The sequence below is a fragment of the Cervus canadensis genome, chromosome 14, assembly GCF_019320065.1.
Source record: "Cervus canadensis isolate Bull #8, Minnesota chromosome 14, ASM1932006v1, whole genome shotgun sequence".
Lineage (NCBI taxonomy): Eukaryota > Metazoa > Chordata > Mammalia > Artiodactyla > Cervidae > Cervus > Cervus canadensis.
This window is the reverse complement of record NC_057399.1, coordinates 14197107-14218795: the sequence shown is the minus strand read 5'-3', so window position 1 is coordinate 14218795 and position 21689 is coordinate 14197107. Positions and strand designations below refer to the sequence as shown.

The window sequence follows — 21689 nt, the reverse complement described above, 5'->3', positions numbered from 1 at the left end:
CAGCAAGCTCCCAGACAGGTCACCTCATAAAATCCAATCAATACCAACAAGGTACAGGGAGGGGAGATTCTATCATTTGCTTCTGACATCTTAGCTTCTGACATATTAGCTATACGCTTTTGATAAACACAAAGCACCTAAAGAAGAAGCACTGCAACACTCCTCTAAAAGTCTTCCCTCCAGATTGTGGGAATATATAGTAGTTATCGATGAACTGTGCCAAAAATGCACTGGATTCCTAGCTATCACTTTCTTGTACTATCATGCACAATTTGCTCCTCTGGGGCCCAAAGACAGCAGGGAAGCCAGGACAGAAGTCAAGCATGATCTTTACCTTCAGCCTACCTCAGATAAGGGTCTTCTTTCTGTGCTCAGGTCCCTCTATCCACAGTCCAAAGTGGAGATGAAAGAGTCAGGTGGAATGCTTACCTACCTGTGAAATGGGTTTAAGCTCCTATACCATATGGGGTGTACAATCTAATGCCTCTACTCTCTCCATCACATACCACACTGAAAACAAGGAGGCGCAAACAGGTGGTTCTTTGCTTAGAGGTATAGAGTTTATTTGGAGAGGGTCCTGCCTCACCAGAATATTAATGGAAATGATGATGACAGCCTTTTCAGGAGGATGCAGAAGTCTGGGAACCTCTGAGCTCCTTCTTCCTGGACTGGGTACTCTCCTGGGGTAGACGAGTGCCTTCTGCTGAGGTGCACATTGAGACTTGGGATGGATTTTCTGGCTGAGTGGCATGAGTCAGCAGAGGACTGCGCTTGGAGCTGCCACTGGAGAGGGGCAGGAAACAGGACTGGCCGGACTGCACGGACTGCACGGACTGTCGCTGGAACTCACTGTCCAGGCACTGGAGCGCGTCAAAGAAGCCCTCCTCCTTCTCCAACTTAGCTCCCTTCATGGGGCGTCTGGTGGGAGGTGGACTCTTCTCAGCCTTTTTTGTCTTGGTTTTGGCCACTTTCTCATTCTTACAGCGGAGAATGCATTCCTTATGCCCTTGATCTTTCGTGTTAGGGTTAATCCAGTCTGTAAAATGCTTCAGCTTATTTCTCAGGTCGGCTTCTACAGCTTCTGGAAGGATAGGGCTCTTGTGAGTATCACACTCACAAGTATGTAAAGACAGACCCTGCAGCTCTTGAGCCTAGAAAGGGTGGCCCTGTAAATTTTGGCCCTGCAAATTTTGGATCTGAAAAATATGTGGGTCCTTTAAATGCAAACTGTGGAACAGCAAAGTTGGTACTGTAAGGTCTGGCCCTTTAAGCCCTGAACACTTCCAGACACGGCATTCGCAGGAGTCCATGTTTGGGTGAGGTCATTCACCTTGCTCTAACAGCCTTACAGACCATTCTCATCTAGTCCTTTGGTCCCAAGGAATCTTGGAGGATGCTCTAGGAACTCAAGGTAAGGGAGATGCTGGTGAAGGTACGGACAGGGAGCACTAAGCTGAGAGTTTGGAGATGGTGGCTCTACAGATCCAGACAGAACCTTGCTAGTCCCTACTCACTCAAGGCAACCATCCTGGCCAAACTACAATCTTACCTGAGAAAGATCCTGGAGATACATTTGAGAAGTCAGGGGCTCTTGGGGGTTCAACTTAAAAGTGTCCCTGCTAGAACCCTGGCAGAGAGATTGGGACTGCACGCCTTCTCTGTGGTTCTCTGAAGCGTTGAGTTTCCCTGTGTCCCCATTCTCCCTGCTGGTGCAGGGAGTTATCTCAACAAGGTGACTGGTAACAGCCTCTGGTGAGGCTTACTGCTGCTGCTTCAGGCCTGACAGCGTTCAGGGGATCACTTCCTGATCCGTGTAGGGACGGACCACTGCCTCTGGGTCTAGAGGCTTCTTTTCTGGGGTGCAGGGAACTGAGCTGCTTCCAGGGCCCCTGGAATTCTGTGGACCCAGTGATTTAAGTTCCAACTGCTGCAGATGTTCCAGCAGATGTGGGTAGGGACAATCCCCTAGCAGATTTTCTCACATCTTTAGTCAAGGTGGTTCTGCAACATCACCGTGGCCTGGACAAGCAACTATGGGCTGGCCCTGCTGGCCACGACAGATCAGAAGAGGTCACTGTCCCCTCAGGTCTCCAGGTCTGCAGGCTAGGGGACACTCATACTGGTCAGTGTGCTGCCCTGGGACAGAGGCTGCTGGTCATCAGGGGAGAGTAGCAACTGGAGGGACTGCTGGATCTTCTGGGGCAGACCCCAGCAATGGTAAATTAAATTGCCAAATAAACCACTTCTAAAGGTGGACCTCCAGCAGCTCGGGGCATGCTCCATAAAAATACTACCTTGCCTCCTGAGGATTTTTAAATGGACTTCTCCAAACAGGTAGGCCCCTGGGTCTCAGGAGACAGGCTTCAACACATCTCAGGACTTAGGCTGCAGGGTCTGCTACATCTACAGAGATCTCTGGGCAACAGCTAGCAAGCCCCGTGGAAGCTGGAGCTGCCACTGAAGTGGAGGTGCCAATGAAAGGCTTCACACTTGACCAGAGTCAAAAATGGGATATTGATAGAGGCTTGCTGATAGAAAATGAAGAAGCCCAAATTCAGGAGAGTGGGAAGAATGTGGGTAGAGGAAATTTTAGACAGTCTGGAGATTAATAAATCATTGGGGGAAAAAAAGAGATCGGGATCGCCTTTGGGGGCAAGACGTTTAGGAGTAGACCAGGGACTCAATGTGCAGAAAAGAGGAACCATGGAAAGACAGCTGTGTTCTGCTGCAGCCAGCACACTGAGGCTTCAGTGCATCCCCCAAGCAGTGGACAGAGACGACTTACAAACTGAAATGTGGAAGAGGGTAGAGCCAGGATCATAGGGTTTGGGATTTGTTTGCCGTGATATTTGCACAGGGTCCACAGTGGATCCTTCAAAAACAGAAAGTTTGGGTAGAACCTCAGGTTCTCATGAACCTCAGGTCAGGGGAGATAAAAACCCATCTTTTCAACAGAGGCCTTAGAGGTAGCATTCATGATGAAAGAAATGGTAGTGTTTCCACCCAGGTTTGGAAAATTTGGGGGCGGTATGACATAAGCTGCCACAGGAATCTTCCAAAATCTTGGGAACCCTCAGGTATAGATAGAAATGCATGCATTTATATACAAATACTTAAAGATATATCAGCAACTGGGGGAGACGGGAACATTAGACGAAGGGAATCAAGGTAATAGGGTATTTTAGGTTTGTGAGCCTGGTGTTCAGGGAAAGAAAGGGAATCAGATTTTCAAGGGCTACTGACCTTGTTTCTTCAGAATACCTTCAGAGTTGCTCTTCTTCTTGACATGCTGGTTCACAGGAATCCTAGGCTCCTCAAGGCTCGAAGAAGACAGAGCTCCTGCATCCAAGGGCAACTCTGGCCCTCGACACTCCTGCCTCAGCTGCTGGTGACCAGCCCAGTATTGGCGGATGCTGATTGCGCTGGCAGACTTGGCGGCTGGCTTAGTGGCTGACTTGGCAGCTGACTGGGTTACGGATTTCTGAGTTGTTAGTCGTGACACTGTGCGGGTTGCTGATGGAAGTGAAAGCTGTTTGAAGGGCAGGGAATCCTGACTCTGATCAAAAGAGAGACTGGACATGGACAAAACCTCTAGGCACGAGGAGCCCTGCGATGGCCCCGATGAAGTCGGGGTGGTCAGAGTCGTCTCACCCGATATCAGCTGCTGAATCTCCAGAGCCACAGAGTTGCAGGTTTGGCAGCAAGGGTCTGCACACAGGAGCCGCCGCACACTCCCCTCCTGAGGGAGCCAGCCCCGGCTGGGGAGGGAAGCGCGGCAGCGCTTGTTACTGACGCAGCAGCGCCTGCCTCTTCGCCAGCGTGGGGCCCGAGACAGACCTGCGAGCTCCTGCTCTCTAACCCCAGGCTGTTATTACCATTGCTTTTCATTCAGCAGGTCAGGGCTAGCTAAACTGGACAAGGTCTCGGGCAACTAGTGGGAACACAGGGCCTTGAGACACTGGCAGGTGGGTGAGCTCTCTGCTGACCTGTGCTGAGAAGCTGAACTAGGAGAAAGGAACCAGGCAGGTGGGAGAGCCAATGGTTAGCTGATGGGGCAGCACCAGCAACATCACCAGGTAGAACCTGGAGTCAGCCTCGCTTGGAGCCACAGAAGTCCTTGTGGGAACTGCATTCTAGGGATTAGGAGATGTAAACAACATCTCTCGGGAGCCAATTCCTCATTCTGCAGAGCTCTTAAGAAGGGGATAACATGACAAGCTCCTGCCTGAGGGTTGTCCCAGGAACTGGCCTCCCTGAAGACAGAACCAGAGGAGGTAATGTCAGCAGGGTCCAGGGGTCTGCCCTTGAAAGGGTGTGGCTGTAAAGAGAATATGAAAATGATGACTCATTTATGCACTTAACTCTCCATTCTCCTGACTGGGTAACTTGTCTCACGGTTGGGAGAAAATCCACACAGTTAAATCCTGACTTCCAGCACATTTGTGAGCCTAGGCCGGAGCACAGCTGAAGACCCCTCTCCACTGAGACGTCCGACCCCACCCTTCTCCTCCCGCAACCCTCACCCAGGGCTCCAGGCTCCATGCGTCTGGCTCCCTCTCAGCCACTCCCCTTCTCCCAACCCTGCCCCAGGCCAAACACAGAAATCACTACAGGCCACGCCGGGAGATGGGAGACTGCAAAGAGCTAGAGATTACCTTCGCATGATCGAAAGCAGCTCCCACGGCTTGTCAGCTTCTTTCCGGGAATGTCTCCTAGCTGAGAAACCAGGAGACAGTGTTACACAGAACAGGAGGGGATTCAGGGACATCCTACAGGAAGCTGAAGGCGTTGAATGACAGGAGACTACAGACAAGCCCCCTCCCCAGTCAGCACTCTGAGGGCACATCTGGGTACAGCTTAAACCAGGTATGATGTGCTCTCCTAGACCTACTCTCATTTATCTTCACAACCACACTATGAGTGAGACCGCATCATCAGATGCCCATTTTATGGATAACAAAACTGAGAGATGAAATGACCTCTACTGGTCATAAAACTGGTAAACAACACAGTAGAGGACGTCTCCCCTACTTCCTCTTCACTCCCAGGGGTCAGGTGGAGAATTCTGGAACATTCCCAGGTTCTCATTTCCCACCCAGAGAGTCTTCTGGGAGGATCTGTCAACTTGGGGAACTGGAGCAATGGTTAGAGCACCCAGCGCCTGGCACCAGGGGTCACTGAGGGCCAGGGTCCATGGAAGTCTCACCCCCAGGGGAGAGAAGTCAGAGCAGAGACTGGGACTTTACCTCTTGGTGTTTTCTCTTTAGTCCTTTGTTTGACTTTCTGGTGACGCTTAAAGACAAAAGAGAGTGTGAAGCGGGGGCACCCTCTTCTTTTCATGGCTAAACTGAGACAAAACCTGCAAATATTTCCCAGACTTCTTCTGCTACAATTCTATACCTTTTCCCTGCTCTACCTTTTTCACCCATCATTTCCTTTCTCTTCTTATTTCTGATTCATTTCAAAGCTCTTCACACGCCATACCTCCACCCCCATTCCCTGAACAAGTTCTGTGGGAAATCAGAATAAGATAAGAGAAAGGGGGAAATGGAATAAAGGACGGGTGGTCTAGTAGACAAAGGACTTTGGCCATCCAAGGCCCTAAAAGTCCACCAGCCAAAAGGATCACCCAAATCTGAAGGTGTGCTGGGATCCAGTCAGGAAACTTCCTCCATTAAAAAAAAAAAAAGCAGGGATAAGGGTAATGAGAGACAGTGAAGGGATAAAACCTTGTCTGAGGCGTAATTGGTTCAGTCATGGTCAAAGTGTTTCCCTACCCGGCAGCAGTTCCTGTTAGGTTGCAACTTTAAATCTTGGTGTTTCTTTTTCACTTGCCAAATAATTAATGCAATAATAATGATGGAGCCATAAGTGTAAAAGGGATATCCAACATCCCACAAAATAAAAGTAGGGCTCAACATCATCTAAACCTTACTAGCCATCCCTCTTCCTAGGCTTCTTAGGCTTTATGGGTCTTAGAACCTAACGCCTCCAAATTCTAGACCTATCGTCCAAGCCTCACAGAGCATAGAACCAAACCAGCAGACTGCATCACAAAGCCCTCCTGTTTCCTAAGTCATGCATGGCATCACAGACCTTTATTTGTCTAGGAGAAACTCATGTTACACAGTGTTAAGGTGAGGGTGTCTGGTTGACGACATGGGTTGCAGAGCCTGAGCCTAAAGATGCCAAGTCACAGGAAGTAAATACCCCTTCATGCCCTCTCTATTCTCTCTATCCTGATGGCTCAGCCTCAGCTCTCAGATAGCAGTCTGGCATCTATCCCCAGATAACTAAGTCTTTATGTACACTGCATGCCCTAAAAGAGAGACAGTAGATTGGTCAGACAGACTCCATGAACTATATATATCACTGTTCTGAGAAGATAACTAGGAAACACACAAGAGGACAGTGTATACATTATCCTGTTAAGTCTTGGACAGTGAAGTTTGATGTCACAGGCAATAGGTGGGCAGTCATGAAAAGGACTGTGATTATTGTGGCAAGAAAAGGACATAGTTTCTGTTCTTTTAAATAACTTTCTGAGAGTTAAAGGAGTCCTCCCAGTCTATGTGATCAAGCTTTTGACAGACGAGAAGAAACTGTAAACAGTGCCTTCCAAGGAGGAACATGAAAGAGGCTCACTTCTGGAGCTTGGTTTTCCAGAATGGCCTTTACAGATCTCAGTGGTATCCTGTGGAGTATCCACTCATGGAGGTGGGTTACTGGCAAGACTAAGGACTACAAACTTGGGCTCTTGGGATGAATCCACCATGGCTGAAGTGGTTGGCTGAAATGTTTATGAAAATCTGAATCTGAACACCTTCAGGCAGGTCAAGCTTTTCTCTGTTCAATCTTAGTACCCCCTATCCCCATGTCCACTGATTTGCATATTAATGTTAACTTCATGATCCCTGTCAACATTGTGATATGCCTCCAAGACTCCAGGATTTCTGAATTTCCTAAGAAGTTCTTGCCCTGATGAGAATGGTCCCATAGCACCCAAATTCTCAGGCTCAAAATCTCTGAAGAGGCTATTTGGTCCTTCCTCCAGCATTCAATCTACCACTGAACGGTGTGGTGAGCCAACAATCTGTGTTCATCCCTAAGCTGCCCAGTCTCAAAGGTACAAAGACATTTGAGTTATATTACCTGCCTGCTCTCAAGTCACTTAAAAATCTAGTTTCAAAGACAAAACTAATTCACAATCAAAAATCCACCTTATTAAGAGTTGAATCAGGACTTTCCTGGTGGCCCAGTGGTTGAGAATTTGCCTGCCAATGCAGGGACATGAGTTCAATCCCTGGTCCGGGAAGATTCCATATGTCAGGGGGCAACTAAGCCCATGGACCACAGCTACTGAGCCCACGCCCTGGAGCCCAATAGCTGCAACTACCGAGTGCTCTAGAGCCCATGCTCCACAGCAAGAGAAGCCAGCACAGTGAGAAGCCCGCACACCACAACCAGAGAGTCGCCGCTGCTCGCCACAACTAGACAAAGACTGTGCACAGCAACGAAGACCCAGCACAGCCAAAAATTTTTATAAAGGGTTGAATCAAGAACCAGCATTACTAGGAGCTGGGAAAGAAGGGTGTAAGGCGTTATTTAATGGGTACGAAATTTCTGTATGAGATGATGAAAAGGTTCTGAGAATGGATAGTGGTGATGGCGGCAGAGCACTGTGAATGTCCTTACTGTCACTGATGTACACTTAAAAGTGGTTAAAAGAGTCAAGTTCATGTTGTGTATATTTTACCACAATTTAAAAAACAAAAGGCTAAAAAAAAAACCAATCATTAGCATGAGGAATCTTTTTTTTTTTTTTTTGCTATCTATAAGGAAGAATATTCTGAAAATAATTTGGCAAAGAAACAGATGACTGAATATTTTTCTTCAATGTCCTTTTTCACAGAATAAAATAAAAATAAAAATAGATCCTTAAATTTAAGATAATTTAAGAAGAGTCTCACCCTGAAAATGGAATGAATTTGAGCCATTTCAACATTTTTCCTAAACTTGTAAATTCCATAATACAGGAATGAGAAGACATTTCCAATTAAAGAGAACTGAATGACAGGTTGTGTATATGTGTTAGTCGCTCAGTCGTGTCCGACTCTTTGTGACCCCAGGGACTGTAGCCCGCCAGGCTCCTCTGTCCATGGAATTCTCCAGGCAAGAATACTGGAGTGGGTTGCCGTTCCCTCCTCCAGGGGATCTTCCCCCCAGGGATCGAATGCAGGTCTCCTGCATTGCAGCTGGATTCTTCACCATCTGAGCCACCCAGGAAGCCCGAATGACAGGTTATTAATAATTAGTCAAAAAGCAGCTTGCATTGGCTTTTTAGCAGCAAGTCAAGATACCTAAACAGTGACTGGAATTTTTACGATTGTCATTATTCCTCCCCGCTTCCTGCTCTGCGCCGCGGCAAGCGCCCGCAGCCTCCCGCTGACCTGACCCGCGGTGGCACTGTGTGGCGCTCAGGGTCCTCCCCCGCCCCAGTCTTATGGTCCAGTGTCACGTGTCGTACTTTCAGACATCCCCAGGACCCGGGGTTGCCAATGGGACAAAGAGGAGGTGCCCACAACACCCCCTCTCCTACCCAACCCACTGCTGCTTCCGGCAGCAGCTGCTGCAACGCTGCTCAGTCTCCCAGTAGCCTCTTTGCCCCAGACAAAATCATCAAATTTGGCAAACTTGGTACCAGCTCCAACCTGTATACTATTTCCCTTAGAGATAATCCACGGCCACCGTCACCCCACTAGGCCATTTAACCCATCTGCTTCAGACTCCTCTGCTGCAACTTACCCAGGCCTTGCCCTTCCATCTCAGAGCTGAGGAGACAGAGCCAAAGACAACCTTATACCTTTCTGCAGCCCAGACCTTTAGTACAGGCTTATTTACTGATCTGGCACCCACTGACAGAGGATGCTTGTGTGGATGGGACAGAGGAACCAGTGTCTTCCTAAACAAGGGCACATTTTCGTAATGAACACACTGTCACTTTCGATGATGTGGACATGGATCGTCACATTTGCCCTTCTTGCCACATGGTTTACTGTGAATGGCAAACAAGGGAGATGAAGGACATCAAAGGCCTCTGTGGACTCTACACAGAGTCCTGTGTGGAGGGCTGCACAACTGCAAAGGATTCAGACTTGTCTGTGTCAAGAAAACTTGCTAAAGCTGGACCCTGCTCTCATAATAACGCTACAGTGCCACAATGATAACAGTAGAATTTCTTCAGGAAACTGTTCGGGATTGCTGATTCACATGCAACATGGGTCATATCATAGCCCAATAAAGAAAACTCCTCACAGGACACTAGTGTGATTTTGTCCCTCCACACAAGCCTTATGAAGGAGCTTTGCTGCGGCTCATTCTCAGCAAACACTAGTGAACATCTTCAGATGTCTCAGGTGATGGGGACAGAGAGGCACAGTTGCTGCCATGCAGAAGCAACATTTTTAGACACTGGCATTTTTATTAGTGCCCAAGTGTTGGACAGGGAGTCAGACAGGAAGCCTCAGAGAAGAATCAGCAAGACCAGCAGCGCTCCTCAGCAGTCACTTCGCTAGGCAGAAGTGTAGTAAGCAGACAGAGGCACCAGAGGGCAGCACGTGCCTACCCAACGTGCGCCAAGGATCCTGTGACAGAAACTTTAAACGGCCATCTGTTCCACTGCCTCCCAATTCTGGCCTTACCATCAGAAATACTGGGAGGCTTGGCAAAATATAGATTTCCTGGCCTCACCCCAGACTTAATGAATCAGAATCTCTACGAGCAGGGTCTTGAAACCTATGTATTCAATAAGTGTCAAAAATAATTCTCAAGCAACAGAACACCGGGCTTTGGGTGTGTATTTGGGAGCAACGGGACTCCAGAGAGCAACAGTTCTTTCTCCAGCCCCAGTTTTATTGATATACAACTGGCACATAACATTGTATTAGTTTAAGGTGAGGTAAACAATATAATAATTTGTTATATGCAGGCATTGTGAAATGGTTACCACAATTAGTTTAGTTAACGTGCATCACCTCACTTAGATATTTTTTTCCTGTAATAAGAACTTTTAAGATCTACTCTTTTGGCAACTTTCAAATACATAATATCGTTAACTACAGTCACCACACTATACATACATCAGAACTTATTCTATACTTATCACTATACATACTCCAGAACTTATTAATCTTGTAACGAATTCTGTACCTCTTGATCGTCTTCATCCATTTTCCCCCACTCCCTCTCCCTGACCACCAATCTATTCTCTGAACGAGTTTGGTCATTTATTTTTAGATTCCATACATAAGTAGGATCATATAGTATTTGTCATTCTCTGTCTTGAGATATAGTTCACTTAGCATAATGCTGCAAAGGGCCATCCATATTGTTGCAAATGGCAGGGTTTCCTTCTTTTTTATGGCTGAGAAATATTCCATGATATCATATTCTATATCCATTCATCTGCCAACAGATGCTTAGATTGTTCCAAGTCTTGGTTATTAAAAATAATACTGCAATGGGCACGGGTGTTCAGATATCTCTGAGAGAGAGTGATTTTGTTTCTTTCAGATATACAACCAAAAGTGGGATTGCTGGATCAAATTTAAAGCAACTCTTATTAAAAAATTCCTCCTGTAATAGGTGAGTTTGACCATCTCTGGCCATGACCTAACTTAGACAGTGGTCTATAAACAGAAGTTAAGAATTCAGGAACACAAGGAAGAAAGGAGAATCGATTCTGACAGAGAAAAATTACTATGTGCCAGGCCCTTTACACATCACCTCATTCAGTCCTTATCATCAACCCAGACCCAGGTATTACTACCCCAAGTTATATATGAGGAAACTGAATCACCTATAAGTAAAGTAAAGTTACTGCAGATGGTGACTGCAGCCATGAAATTAAAAGACACTTGCTCCTTGGAAGAAAAGCTATGACCAACCTAGATAGCATAATAAAAAGCAGAGACATTACTTTGCCAACAAAGGTCTGTCTAGTCAAAGCTATGGTTTTTCCAGTAGTCATGTATGGATGTGAGAATTGGACTATAAAGAAAGCTGAGCACCGAAGAACTGATGCTTTTGAACTGTGGTGTTGGCGAGGACTCTTGAGAGTCCCTTGGACTGCAAGAATATCAAACCAGTCCATCCTAAAGGAAATCAGTCCTGAATATTCATTGGAAGGACTGATGTTGAAGCTGAAACTCCAATACTTTGGCCACCTGATGCAAAGAGCTGACTCATTTGAAAAGACCACAATGCTGTGAAAGATTGAAGGCAGGAGGAGAAGGGAATGACAGAGGATGAGATGGCTGGATGGCATCACCGACTCGATGGACGTGAGTTGGAGTAAACTCCAGGAGTTGGTGATGGACAGGAAGGCCTGGTGTGCAGCAGTCCATGGGGTCACAAAGAGATGGACAGGATTAAGTACCGTTTGTCTGAAGTCATATAGCAACTTAGTGATGGATAGTTAGTTTCTAAACTCCACTAAGCCTTGCAACCTTCAATCAAACTGAGAGAATACAGACACACCATATGATTATGATGTTTGAAACTGCAGTCTACTCACATGTCCAGTCATTTTTGAAAAGAAGGGCCACCATAAATAACAGGAACCTAAAACAAGAGCCTAAGAGCAAGTCTGGGTCCAAAGGTGTCCAGTGTCATCCAGATCATACCTACTTCTCATCGGTTATGCCCCTCAGGCATCGGGCTGTCACAGCCCAGTGACATTAGCATCTGAGTGCCCCATTCACACTCCAGGTTTGATTACAGCCTCACCAAGTACCTCCTGACTAGAATGTGACTTTCAAAGTAAACAACCCTATACAAAGAGAATGACCTGACCAGCAGGTAGGAGTATGCCAGGTCCTTTGCGATTATATTTTCCAGTGAAAACTAGTACATTAGCATGATGATTTATGCCTTAGACTCTTTTCAATTTAATTATAGTTGATAATTCAGTTTATATACAGTGGGTTTCCTGAAGAGACCAATTGGCTCAGAGAACCTTGTTAAGATGTAGTCTTTCTACTTTACAGCTGAGGAACACTTGGCTCCTAGTTCTCCCTCCTTTCCAGTTCTCTTGATTACTCTCCACCCTGCTGACCAACTGCAGAGGTAGGGAGGGCTGTTCTGAACATCAGGTTCCTGCAATGACCACAATCCCCAGCCTTCTCACAGGGGAGAGCAGCACCACTGCTTCTCAGCCTAAGCTGCCTTCCTCTTGTGTTTCTCCCACTAGTACAGAGTCAGTTCACTCAGTTCAGTCGCTCAGTCGTGTCCAACTCTTTGCTACCCCATGACTGCAGCACACCAGGCCTCCCTGTCCATCACCAACTCTTGGAGTTTACTCAAACTCCCATCCATTGAGTCGGTGATGCCATCCAACCATCTCATCCTCTGTCGTCCCCTTTTCCGCCTGCCTTCAATCTTTCCCAGCATCAGGGTCTTTTGAAATGAGTCGTTCTTCGCATCAGGTGGCCAAAGTATTGGAGTTTCAGAGTAGTATCTATTGCAGACTGTTTACAGAATAAAGCATTGGGTGGGGGCAAAAAAGTTTATCCAGAAGTGAATCCCGATAACTTTAAAGTAGGAAATAACAGAGAAGAAAATGGCAACCCACTTCAGTATTCTTGCCTGGAAAATTCCATGAACAGAGGAGCCTGGTGGGCTCCAGTCCATGGGGTCGCAAAGAGTTGGACATGACTGAGCATGCATGCACACACAAAAATACTCAAAATATCTCAGAATGTGTCTGATATAGATAAACTGCTAGATGAGTCTCCTTCAAAGAGGAGAGGGATTATTTTTGGCTGAAGTGATCTGGGAAAGCTTCATGATGTAGAAAACAGCATTTAACTTGCTGCTTGAAGCAGAGAGAGGATTTTAATTCGTGAAACTGGAAAGAGAGAGTGATCCACATGCAGGAGTTAGCATGCATAAAACTGATGGAACCTTTGTTAACGGTATGTGGAAATAGCAGAGGGATTTCTGAAATATTTATTTTACTCTGGGTACATTTTATTCCGTATATATTCGATCTTAATGAAGTGAGGTTTAGATTTCATGTTGTCTTTGTGTGGAAACTAAGGTTGTGGATATTTCTTTGTGGGTGTATTTTTCTGCATCACGTGTGCATGAACTGTGGAGATGGGTCTCCTAAATCAGACCATATGTATCTCTAGGTATAAATGTCTGTGTGGGTGCATTTCTCTACAGATTTTCTGATCTTTGTGGGTGTGTGCACATGCAGTCCTGAGGGGATGGGAAGGAAGGAGCAGAGGTGAGGAGGAGAAGGAAGAGGGGAAAGAGAATGAGAAGCTCTTGAGGTGAATCTGTGTCTGAAGCCCAAATGTGAATCCTACCCATCATTAGTATTTTAAATGGTTGATAACTGATGGTCCCATCATCCTTGGAAGTTCTTTTTCTAATAATAAAACATTTATTGGTAAAGGATAGCATCTCAAAATGCTATCTTTTATTCATCACATTCAGTGTCTTTTCAAATGTCTTTTCATTTGTCCTTCCTTTTATCCATTTTAATCCTCTTCTTGGATTTTTTTTTTCTTTTAGTGTCTTCTTTCCTTATGCTCCCAGTCCTAGCAATTTCTTTATTGGAATTTTGTCTTTCTGTAAGCTTCCCCCCTCCCCTCTAACTTAGAAAGGTAATACCATACCCTGGCTCAGAGGTTAAAGCGTCTGCCTGCAATGCAGGAGACCCAGGGAGACCCGACCTGGGTCAGGAAGATCCCCTGGAGAAGGAAATGGCAACCCACTCCAGTATTTTTGCCTGGAGATTCTCATGGACAGAGGAGACTGGTAGGCTACAGTCCACGGGGTCACAAAGAGTCAGATATGACTGAGCAGACTTCACTTTCACTTCACTTTCACCCACATTAATTTGGGAAAGGGGTACTTTGTGTTGTACCCCTAAAATATCTTTAAAGATATATTTAAAGATACTTTAGATTTGATCTTAGGTTTTTATCTTCACTGTCAATTCAACAAATTTTAACTGTGCGCTTTGGTGTATGTCGACAGCACTGTTATAGCTACTGAAGAAACAGGGAAAAATGCCTAGAATAGTCAACCAATTATATTAATGATCATCTTTAAGTATCCGACTTTTCCTTTCTCCAGACATAGGGAGAAAACTAGAAGACAGAAAAGCAAGAATGATTTAGCTAGCTTTTCCAAGGGCATCTACTACCTATCATCTTAAGAAAACTAAAGTAGCAAGTAATCATCCAGTGAATTTGCATATTTTTTCATATTTGTTAATATATTGCCATTCCAAGAAATGAGGGTAAATCGAAATTATGTTTAGTGAGTAGTATTTTTGCATCTGTTTCTTAGATATAATTCTGGTATCCAAAGACAGTTTATTAATTAACTTAGTCATTTGCTTAATTATTAGGCTTCTAAGGTTAGTCAAGGATCTGGAAATATAATTTTAGCTAATATATCCTTATGAGTTCTAGAATTCTAAGGACTTCATAATAATTTCATAAACAATGGCTTGAAAATCACCCAAATTTAACAAGTCATAAATTTACAAATTGAAAGCATTCAATGAGCCCTAAATAGGACAAATTAAAAGAAAATAATGTCCAGACACATCATAATCAAGCTTCTTAAAATCAAAGATAAACAAATCTTGAAAACAATGAAAGAAAAATACTGTTACAGTTCGAATGACTGAATTTCTCATCAAAAACCACACAGGCCAGAAGACAGTGTAACAACATCTTTAAAGTGTTAAAAATCCACAATGCTATAGCCAGTTAAAATGTCCTTCAAAAATGAAGATAAACTAATATGTACCCTAATGTTCATAGCAGCAATATTTGCAATTGCCAAGATATGGAAGCAACCTAAATGTCCATCTACAGATGAATGCATAAAGAAGATGTGGTATATATATACAATGGAATACTAGTCAGCCATAAAAGAGAAGGAAATTTTGCCATTTACAACAACTAACCTTAAGATGACTAACTTGACTAACCTTAAGATGGATTTAGAGGGTATTTATGCTAAGTGAAATAAGACAGAGAAAGTTAAATACTGTGTGGATCTAAAAAAAACAAAACAAACTAGTAAATTAAACAAAAGGGAAACAGACTCACATATAGAGAACAAACTAGTGACTGCCAGTCAGGAGAGGGAAGAGGGAAGGGGCAATATGGGAATAGAGGATTAAGAGGTGTAAACTATTATGTACAAAATAAAGCTACAGAATATATTATATAACACAGGGAATATAGCCAATATTTTACAGTAACTATAAATGGAGACTTACAACATAAATCACTGTTGTACACTTCTAATTTACTACATTGTACATCAACTATATCTTAATTTTAAAAGTATTAAAAAATGAAGATGAACTAGAAACATTCTCATAAGAAAGAAAACTAAGATAATTTTAGTATTTCTTTCAGCTCTGAAAGAAATGCTAAAGGAAGCTCTTTTGGCTGAAGAGACATGATCCCAGAAAGAAATGTGGAACTTAAAAAACTAAGGAAGAACAACAGAAAGGGTAAATGTCAGGATAAACAGACTATTTTTCTACTCTTAAGTACTTTAAAACACCTATGAATGTTGAAAGTAACAATTACAATACTGTATTTATAGATGTAATACATAAGATACTGATAAAGGGACATGGTAAAGGAAAATTTGTGGTTGTAAGGCTCCTGTGTTTTACTTTAAGTGATAAAATATTAAATCTAAATAGACTGTAAAAGCTAAGTGTGTAAATTATAATCACTGGGGCAACCACTAAAAAATGATGCAAAGCTACATGGTCAAAAGCCAATAAATAAGTTAAAATAAAACATCAGTATGCAAAAATTCCAATCACTGCATATGGTGATTGCAGCCATGAAATTAAAAGACGCTTACTCTTTGGAAGGAAAGTTATGACCAACCGAGACAGCATATTAAAAAGCAGAGACATTACTTTGCCAACAAAGGTCTGTCTAGTCAAGGCTATGGTTTTTCCAGTGGTCACGTATGGATGTGAGAGTTGGACTGTGAAGAAAGCTGAGGGCCGAAAAACTGATGCTTTTGAACTGTGGTGTTGGAGAAGACTCTTGAGAGTCCCTTGGACTGCGAAGAGATCCAACCAGTCCATCCTAAAGGAGAGCAGTCCTGGGTGTTCATTGGAAGGACTGATGCTGAAGCTGAAACTCCAGTACTTTGGCCACCTCATGCGAAGAGTTGACTCATTGGAAAAGACCCTGATGCTGGGAGGGATTGGGGGCAGGAGGAGAAGGGGACGACAGAGGATGAGATGGCTGGATGGCATCACCGACTCAACGGACATGAGTTTGAGTAAACTCCGGGAGTTGGTGATGGACAGGGAGGCCTGGCGTGCTGCGATTCATGGGGCCGCAAAGAGTCGGACACGACTGAGCGACTGAACTGAACGGAACTGAAGAGGAAAAGAGGGACAACAGAGAAAACAGGAAAATGATATAATGCACAACTAAATCCAACCATTTTAATTATCATGGTAAATATCAATGGTCTATACATACCAATTAAAACATAGAAATTCTCACATTTAATTTTTAAAAGACCAAACTATATACGACATGATAGTTTCAAGAAATCTACTTGATAGATAGTACAAACTCTAATCAGAAAAAAACAACTGGATTGGCTTTTACAGTGTCAGAATAAGCAGACTTCAGAATAAGGAAAATTACCAGCAGTAAAGAGGAAAATTATACAGTGAAGATTGGGGCAAATACCCAAGAAGACAACAATTTAAAATGCATATGCTCTCTAATGAACTGTTGTTATAGTAATCTTGATCATACTGCTTTGTGGGTCCTGCTTCCTACAATGCCTTGTGAATTTTGTAACCCAGAGGTTGACAGCATTCTCTCATGTGGGTGGCAGGAGGGCTAAGGTACAATATATCTCAATAAATGATGCTCGTTATGGAAACTAAGAGCATCAAGAGGGGGGAATGAAGAAGGAATTCATAGGGCCTGGACTCCATCTCAGGCCTGTCTGTGCTGATCGTGCGTGGCCACCTCTCCAGTGGACTCTGAACTCTGTGCTTAGCGCCTGTGGGAATGACAATGGAAGGATAAGAGCCCCCTCTGGGCAGGGCAATCTTGAAGAGAAAACAGACACTAATCACCCCTGCCTCCGGACACTATCTATCAGAATGTAAACACCGACTTATCAGTTATTAACTATTTGGAATGTAACTGCGGGCTTATTGATTATTGACTGTTTGAACACATAACACGTGAATGATGGGGTTATTGTAGTTGTATTTACCCTTCCTTTGTTTATGTCTCAAGGGAATTGGGATAGTGGGTTTGGACACATGGGGTATAAAAGATTTTCACAAATGCTGGTCAGGGTCCTTGGCTAAGAGGAGACTCTGCCTTGGGCCCGCCGGTGTAACAAACTGCACTCCACTATCAAAAAATAAAAAATAAAATAAATAAATAAATAAAATGCATATGCTCCTAAGAACCCAGAGTTCCAGAGTATATGAAGAAAAGCTGACAGAAAAGAAGCACAGACAAATCCACAAATATACCTGGACATTTAAACACTCCTCTCTCTATAATAGGTAGATAGAAAATTAGCAAAGATAGAGAAGACCTGAACAATACTATCAACCAACTTGACCAGATGACATTTATAAAGCACACACACCATTCTGTGGAGCAGAATACACATTCAAGTGCACATGGAATATTCATCAAGATAGGCCATACTCTGGGCCATAAAAAAAAAACATTAGCAACTTTTTAAAAAACTGAAGCTGTGGACTTCTCTGGTGGCTCAGCAGTAAAGGATTCACCTGCCAACACAGGAGACACGGGCTTGACCCGTAGTCCAGGGGGTCCTGGGGGCTTCCCTGGCGGCTCAGACAGTAAAGAATCTGCCTGCAATGCAGGAGACCCTGGTACAATCCCCGGGTCGGGAAGATCCCCTGGAGAAAGAAATGGCAACCCACTCCAGTATTCTTGCCTGGAAAATTCCATGGACAGAGGAACCTGGCAGGCTACAGTCCATGGGGTCACAAAGAGTCAGACGTGACTGAGCGACCAACACCAGGGGATCCCACATGCTGTGGGGAAACTAAGCCCATGCGCCAAAACTACCGAGTCTGTGCTCTAGAGCCGGGGAGCCACAACTACGGCAGCCTGCGCGCCCTAGACCCCAGGCTCTGAGACAGGAGAAGGCACTGCAGTGAGAAGCCCACGCACCTCACCTAGAAAGTGCCCCCCACGCCACTCTCTGCAACCAAAGAAAAGCCCATGCCGCAATGAAGACTCAGCACAGCAAAAAAGTAATAACAATTTTTAAAAAACAAATTACACAGAGTATGTAGTCTGATCATAAAAGCCTTAAACTGCAAGTCATTATTTAATGACTAGAAAGATTTCTGGAAAATCCCCAAATATTTGGAAATTACAAAATGCTGATGGAAAAAGTTGCTGATGAAAGAAATCAAGGAAGACCCAAATAAAGAAAAAAGTCATATTAAGTTCAAATATGGGAAAAATTAATTTAGTGAATGTCTCAATTTTCTCCCAAATTGATATGTATATTCCCAGAAGGATTTCTTACACATCCATATGGAAAGGCAAAGTAGAATATCCCAAACAATTAAAGAAAAGAAGAGCAAAGGGAGGACTCATGTTATGTGATTTAAAGACTTACTACAGTAACCAACAGCGTGGTCCTGGAGAAGAGAGAGACACAAAAGTCAACGGAACAGAAGAGCGCAGGGATTGGCAAACTGCGGCCTGTGGGCCAAATCTGACGGTCTGTTTTTGTAAATTACGTTTTATGGAATATAGTCATGTTCACAGTCATAGTCATTTGTTTACATATCGTCTATAGTTGCTTTCATGCTGCCATAACTGAGCTGAGTGCTGCAACAGAAACCATTTGACCTGCAAAGCCTAAACTATTTAACATTTGGCCCTTCCAGGAAAAAATAATCATCAATTCCTAAAATAGAGAGTCTAGAAATAAACCCAAAACATATATAGCCAAATGATTCTTGATCAAAGTGAAAAGCCAACTCAATGGAGAAATGACGGTCTTTTAAACAAGTGGTGCCAGGATAATTGGACATCCATTTGCACACACCCCCAGTAAAGACCAACTGAATCTTGACTATACCTCACACTTCAAATTAACTCAAGATTGATCACAGACCCAAAGGTAAAGCAAAATACTAAAACTCTTAGAAGAAAACACAAGAGACTTTGAGTGAGGAATAGAGTCTTAAAACATACTATCCAAGCAAAATTCATAAAAGAACACATTGATAAATTGTACTTCATCAAAATTCTAAACTTCTGCTCTTTTAAAGATATTGTTAAGAGAATGAAAAGACAAGCCACAAATTGGAAGAAAATATTTGCAAATCAGATATTTGACAAAGGACTTTATCCAAAATACATGAAGAACTCTCAAAATTCCACAGTAACAAAACAGACAACCCAACTTTAAAATGGGCAAAAGAAGATATACAGATGGCAAATAAGCATATGAAAAGATGCCCCACATCATATGTCATCAGGGAAATACAAATTAAACCAATGAGATACCACTACATACCAATTAAAATGGCCAAAATCCAGAACACTGACAACACAAAATGCTGGCAAGGTTACAGGGGAGCAGGAAATAATCTGTAATTTTTGTAACGGACAGAAGCCTCGGGCAGCTAATCAAGGAGATACACAGCTGACAAACCAGCACGTAAAAACATGCTTAATGTTATTAGTCATGAGAAAAATGCAAATTAGAACCACAACGAGATACTAACATAAACCTAATAGAATGCCTAAAAACCAAAGCAAAATGACAAAAGACTGATGCGATCAAGTGCCAATCAGGATGCAGAACAAGTGCTCTTTCTCACACACTGCTGTTGGAAATGCAAAATGCTACAGTCACTTTGGAAAACATGTTAGTGATTTCTTATAGATTTAACAAATTTGCCATACAGCCCAGTTCCCAGTCCCAGGTATTTACTTAAGTGAAATGAAAGCCTCTATTCACAGGAAAACCTGTATCTGGCTTTTTCTCTTGTTTCTCTCTTGTTTTCTGCCTTGATCCTGCCACCAGGTGTATCTCAACTGCTTCTGGCTTCTCAGCTTCACTCTCTGTTTTTCTTTCTTTATAATTCTCTCTAATCATCCTGTTCCTTGCTGCCTCAATAAGTTACACACCTTAGCAGCCCTTGGAACCTAACCCCTAGCACTGGCAAATGCTCCACCCAGGACGATCACTTTCAGTTATTAGCATGATGTCATGCAAGCCCATTGCTCTGCTTTATCCATAAGCATTTTAGAAAGTATAATCATTTACTGAACTCTAGCTTTCCTCATCTATATCATTTTCTGAGCTCTTAATATTTATCATATCCCTAATGTTATCTAAGGTTCCAGAAAATGGAGTCCTGTATGTGACTTAATGACCAACTAGAGTCTCTTATTTAAAAAAAGCAAAGTCCCTTATCAAATAAAGCAAACAACAAAGTCTGAAATAAAATCTGAACTCCAGTTTAGCTTCTTAATTGTATATTATTGCTTTTCTTATTCTAAATATTTGATGTCCTCAGGCACCATTTAAACTTTTCTGTGAGGTTGGTCAAACCACCCACTCTCTGAATATTTTAGTCTCTACTTTGAGTACACCATCATTTGAGAGAGCTTTTGAACACTGTCTCCAAGAAGCCAGCAATTAGTAGATTTGACAACTGTTTATTCTGCAATTAAGACAGCACCAGAAAAAAAGTCTCTATGGGTGACCTCCCTGCATGGGTGACATAAACCTCTTACCCCAAAATATTCCCTAAGAAAGAGTATTTACAGATAGACTTGGTTTTGCAGTCAGTAGGGATGTCTTGCCTTGTGATAAGATTTTCTTGGCTAGTTGTATGATTTTGTATGTGCATGAATGAAAGCATTTATAACATGGGTGAGTGGGTGTGGGTCCAACCTGTCAATGACAACCTCAGCTAAGGGTTCCTGCTTCAGGGAGAAGGAAATGGTCACTTAATCTACCAACATGGAACTCATAGAGTTTTCTGGGGAAAAAAAATTTTTAAAGACACTACACCTACATGCTGAAATAATAGATCTTTTTTTCCCCTAGTTTCTCCCTAGCTAAGATTATAGGGATTCTCTCAAATTATAAAAGGTTACTTAGCCCAAGCCCCTCTTTTGAACATGGTCCAGCCTCTATGACAACCAGGGGTGGTATGGTAGGCGCAGGGAGATATCTCAGATCATACACAATTTAAGCTCTTATGATCTGAAGGCTTCCTTTTTCTGACATTTCATCTTCTTTGTCCACCAGAGTGTCATGGAGTGCTAGCTCTTAAAATAAATGTGTCTGATGATGACTTTCACTGTCCTACAGGACTCTGCTCTGAACTCTTAAGTGTGAAAAATGAATGTAGGTATTGAGACCAAATGAACCCTCTCATTTTTCAATTTGCCTTTAAAATGAGTATGTATCTTCTCAGTAAGTCATAGTATTTTATAATAGCTAATCAAATTATCTTTGACTGTGTGGATCACAACAAACTGAGGAAAATTCTTCAAGAGATGGGAATACCAGACCACCTTACTTGCCTCCTGAGAAATCTGCATGCAGGTCAAGAAGCAGTAGTCAGA

The 21689-nt window shown here is 43.3% G+C and overlaps 1 protein-coding gene across 3 annotated transcripts in view; it reads right to left on the bottom strand.

Moving 5' to 3' along the window:
- Nucleotides 1-541: 541 nt before the first annotated feature.
- Nucleotides 542-21689, bottom strand: part of FAM205C (family with sequence similarity 205 member C) — a 67305-nt gene continuing 46157 nt past the window's right edge. The window contains exons 1-5 of one of the 3 annotated variants that reach the window (XM_043486921.1): nt 5778-6008; nt 5247-5292; nt 4656-4716; nt 3244-3758; nt 542-1081 (exon numbers count right to left, since the gene is read on the bottom strand). In XM_043486921.1, coding sequence (XP_043342856.1) covers nt 621-1081; nt 3244-3758; nt 4656-4716; nt 5247-5292; nt 5778-5924 — 1230 coding nt within the window. In that variant the 5' untranslated portion in view covers nt 5925-6008 and the 3' untranslated portion in view covers nt 542-620. Of the gene's footprint in view, nt 1082-3243; nt 3759-4655; nt 4717-5246; nt 5293-5777; nt 6009-21689 lie in introns of those variants that run through there. The other 2 variants (XM_043486922.1, XM_043486923.1) reach the window with 2 other exon arrangements.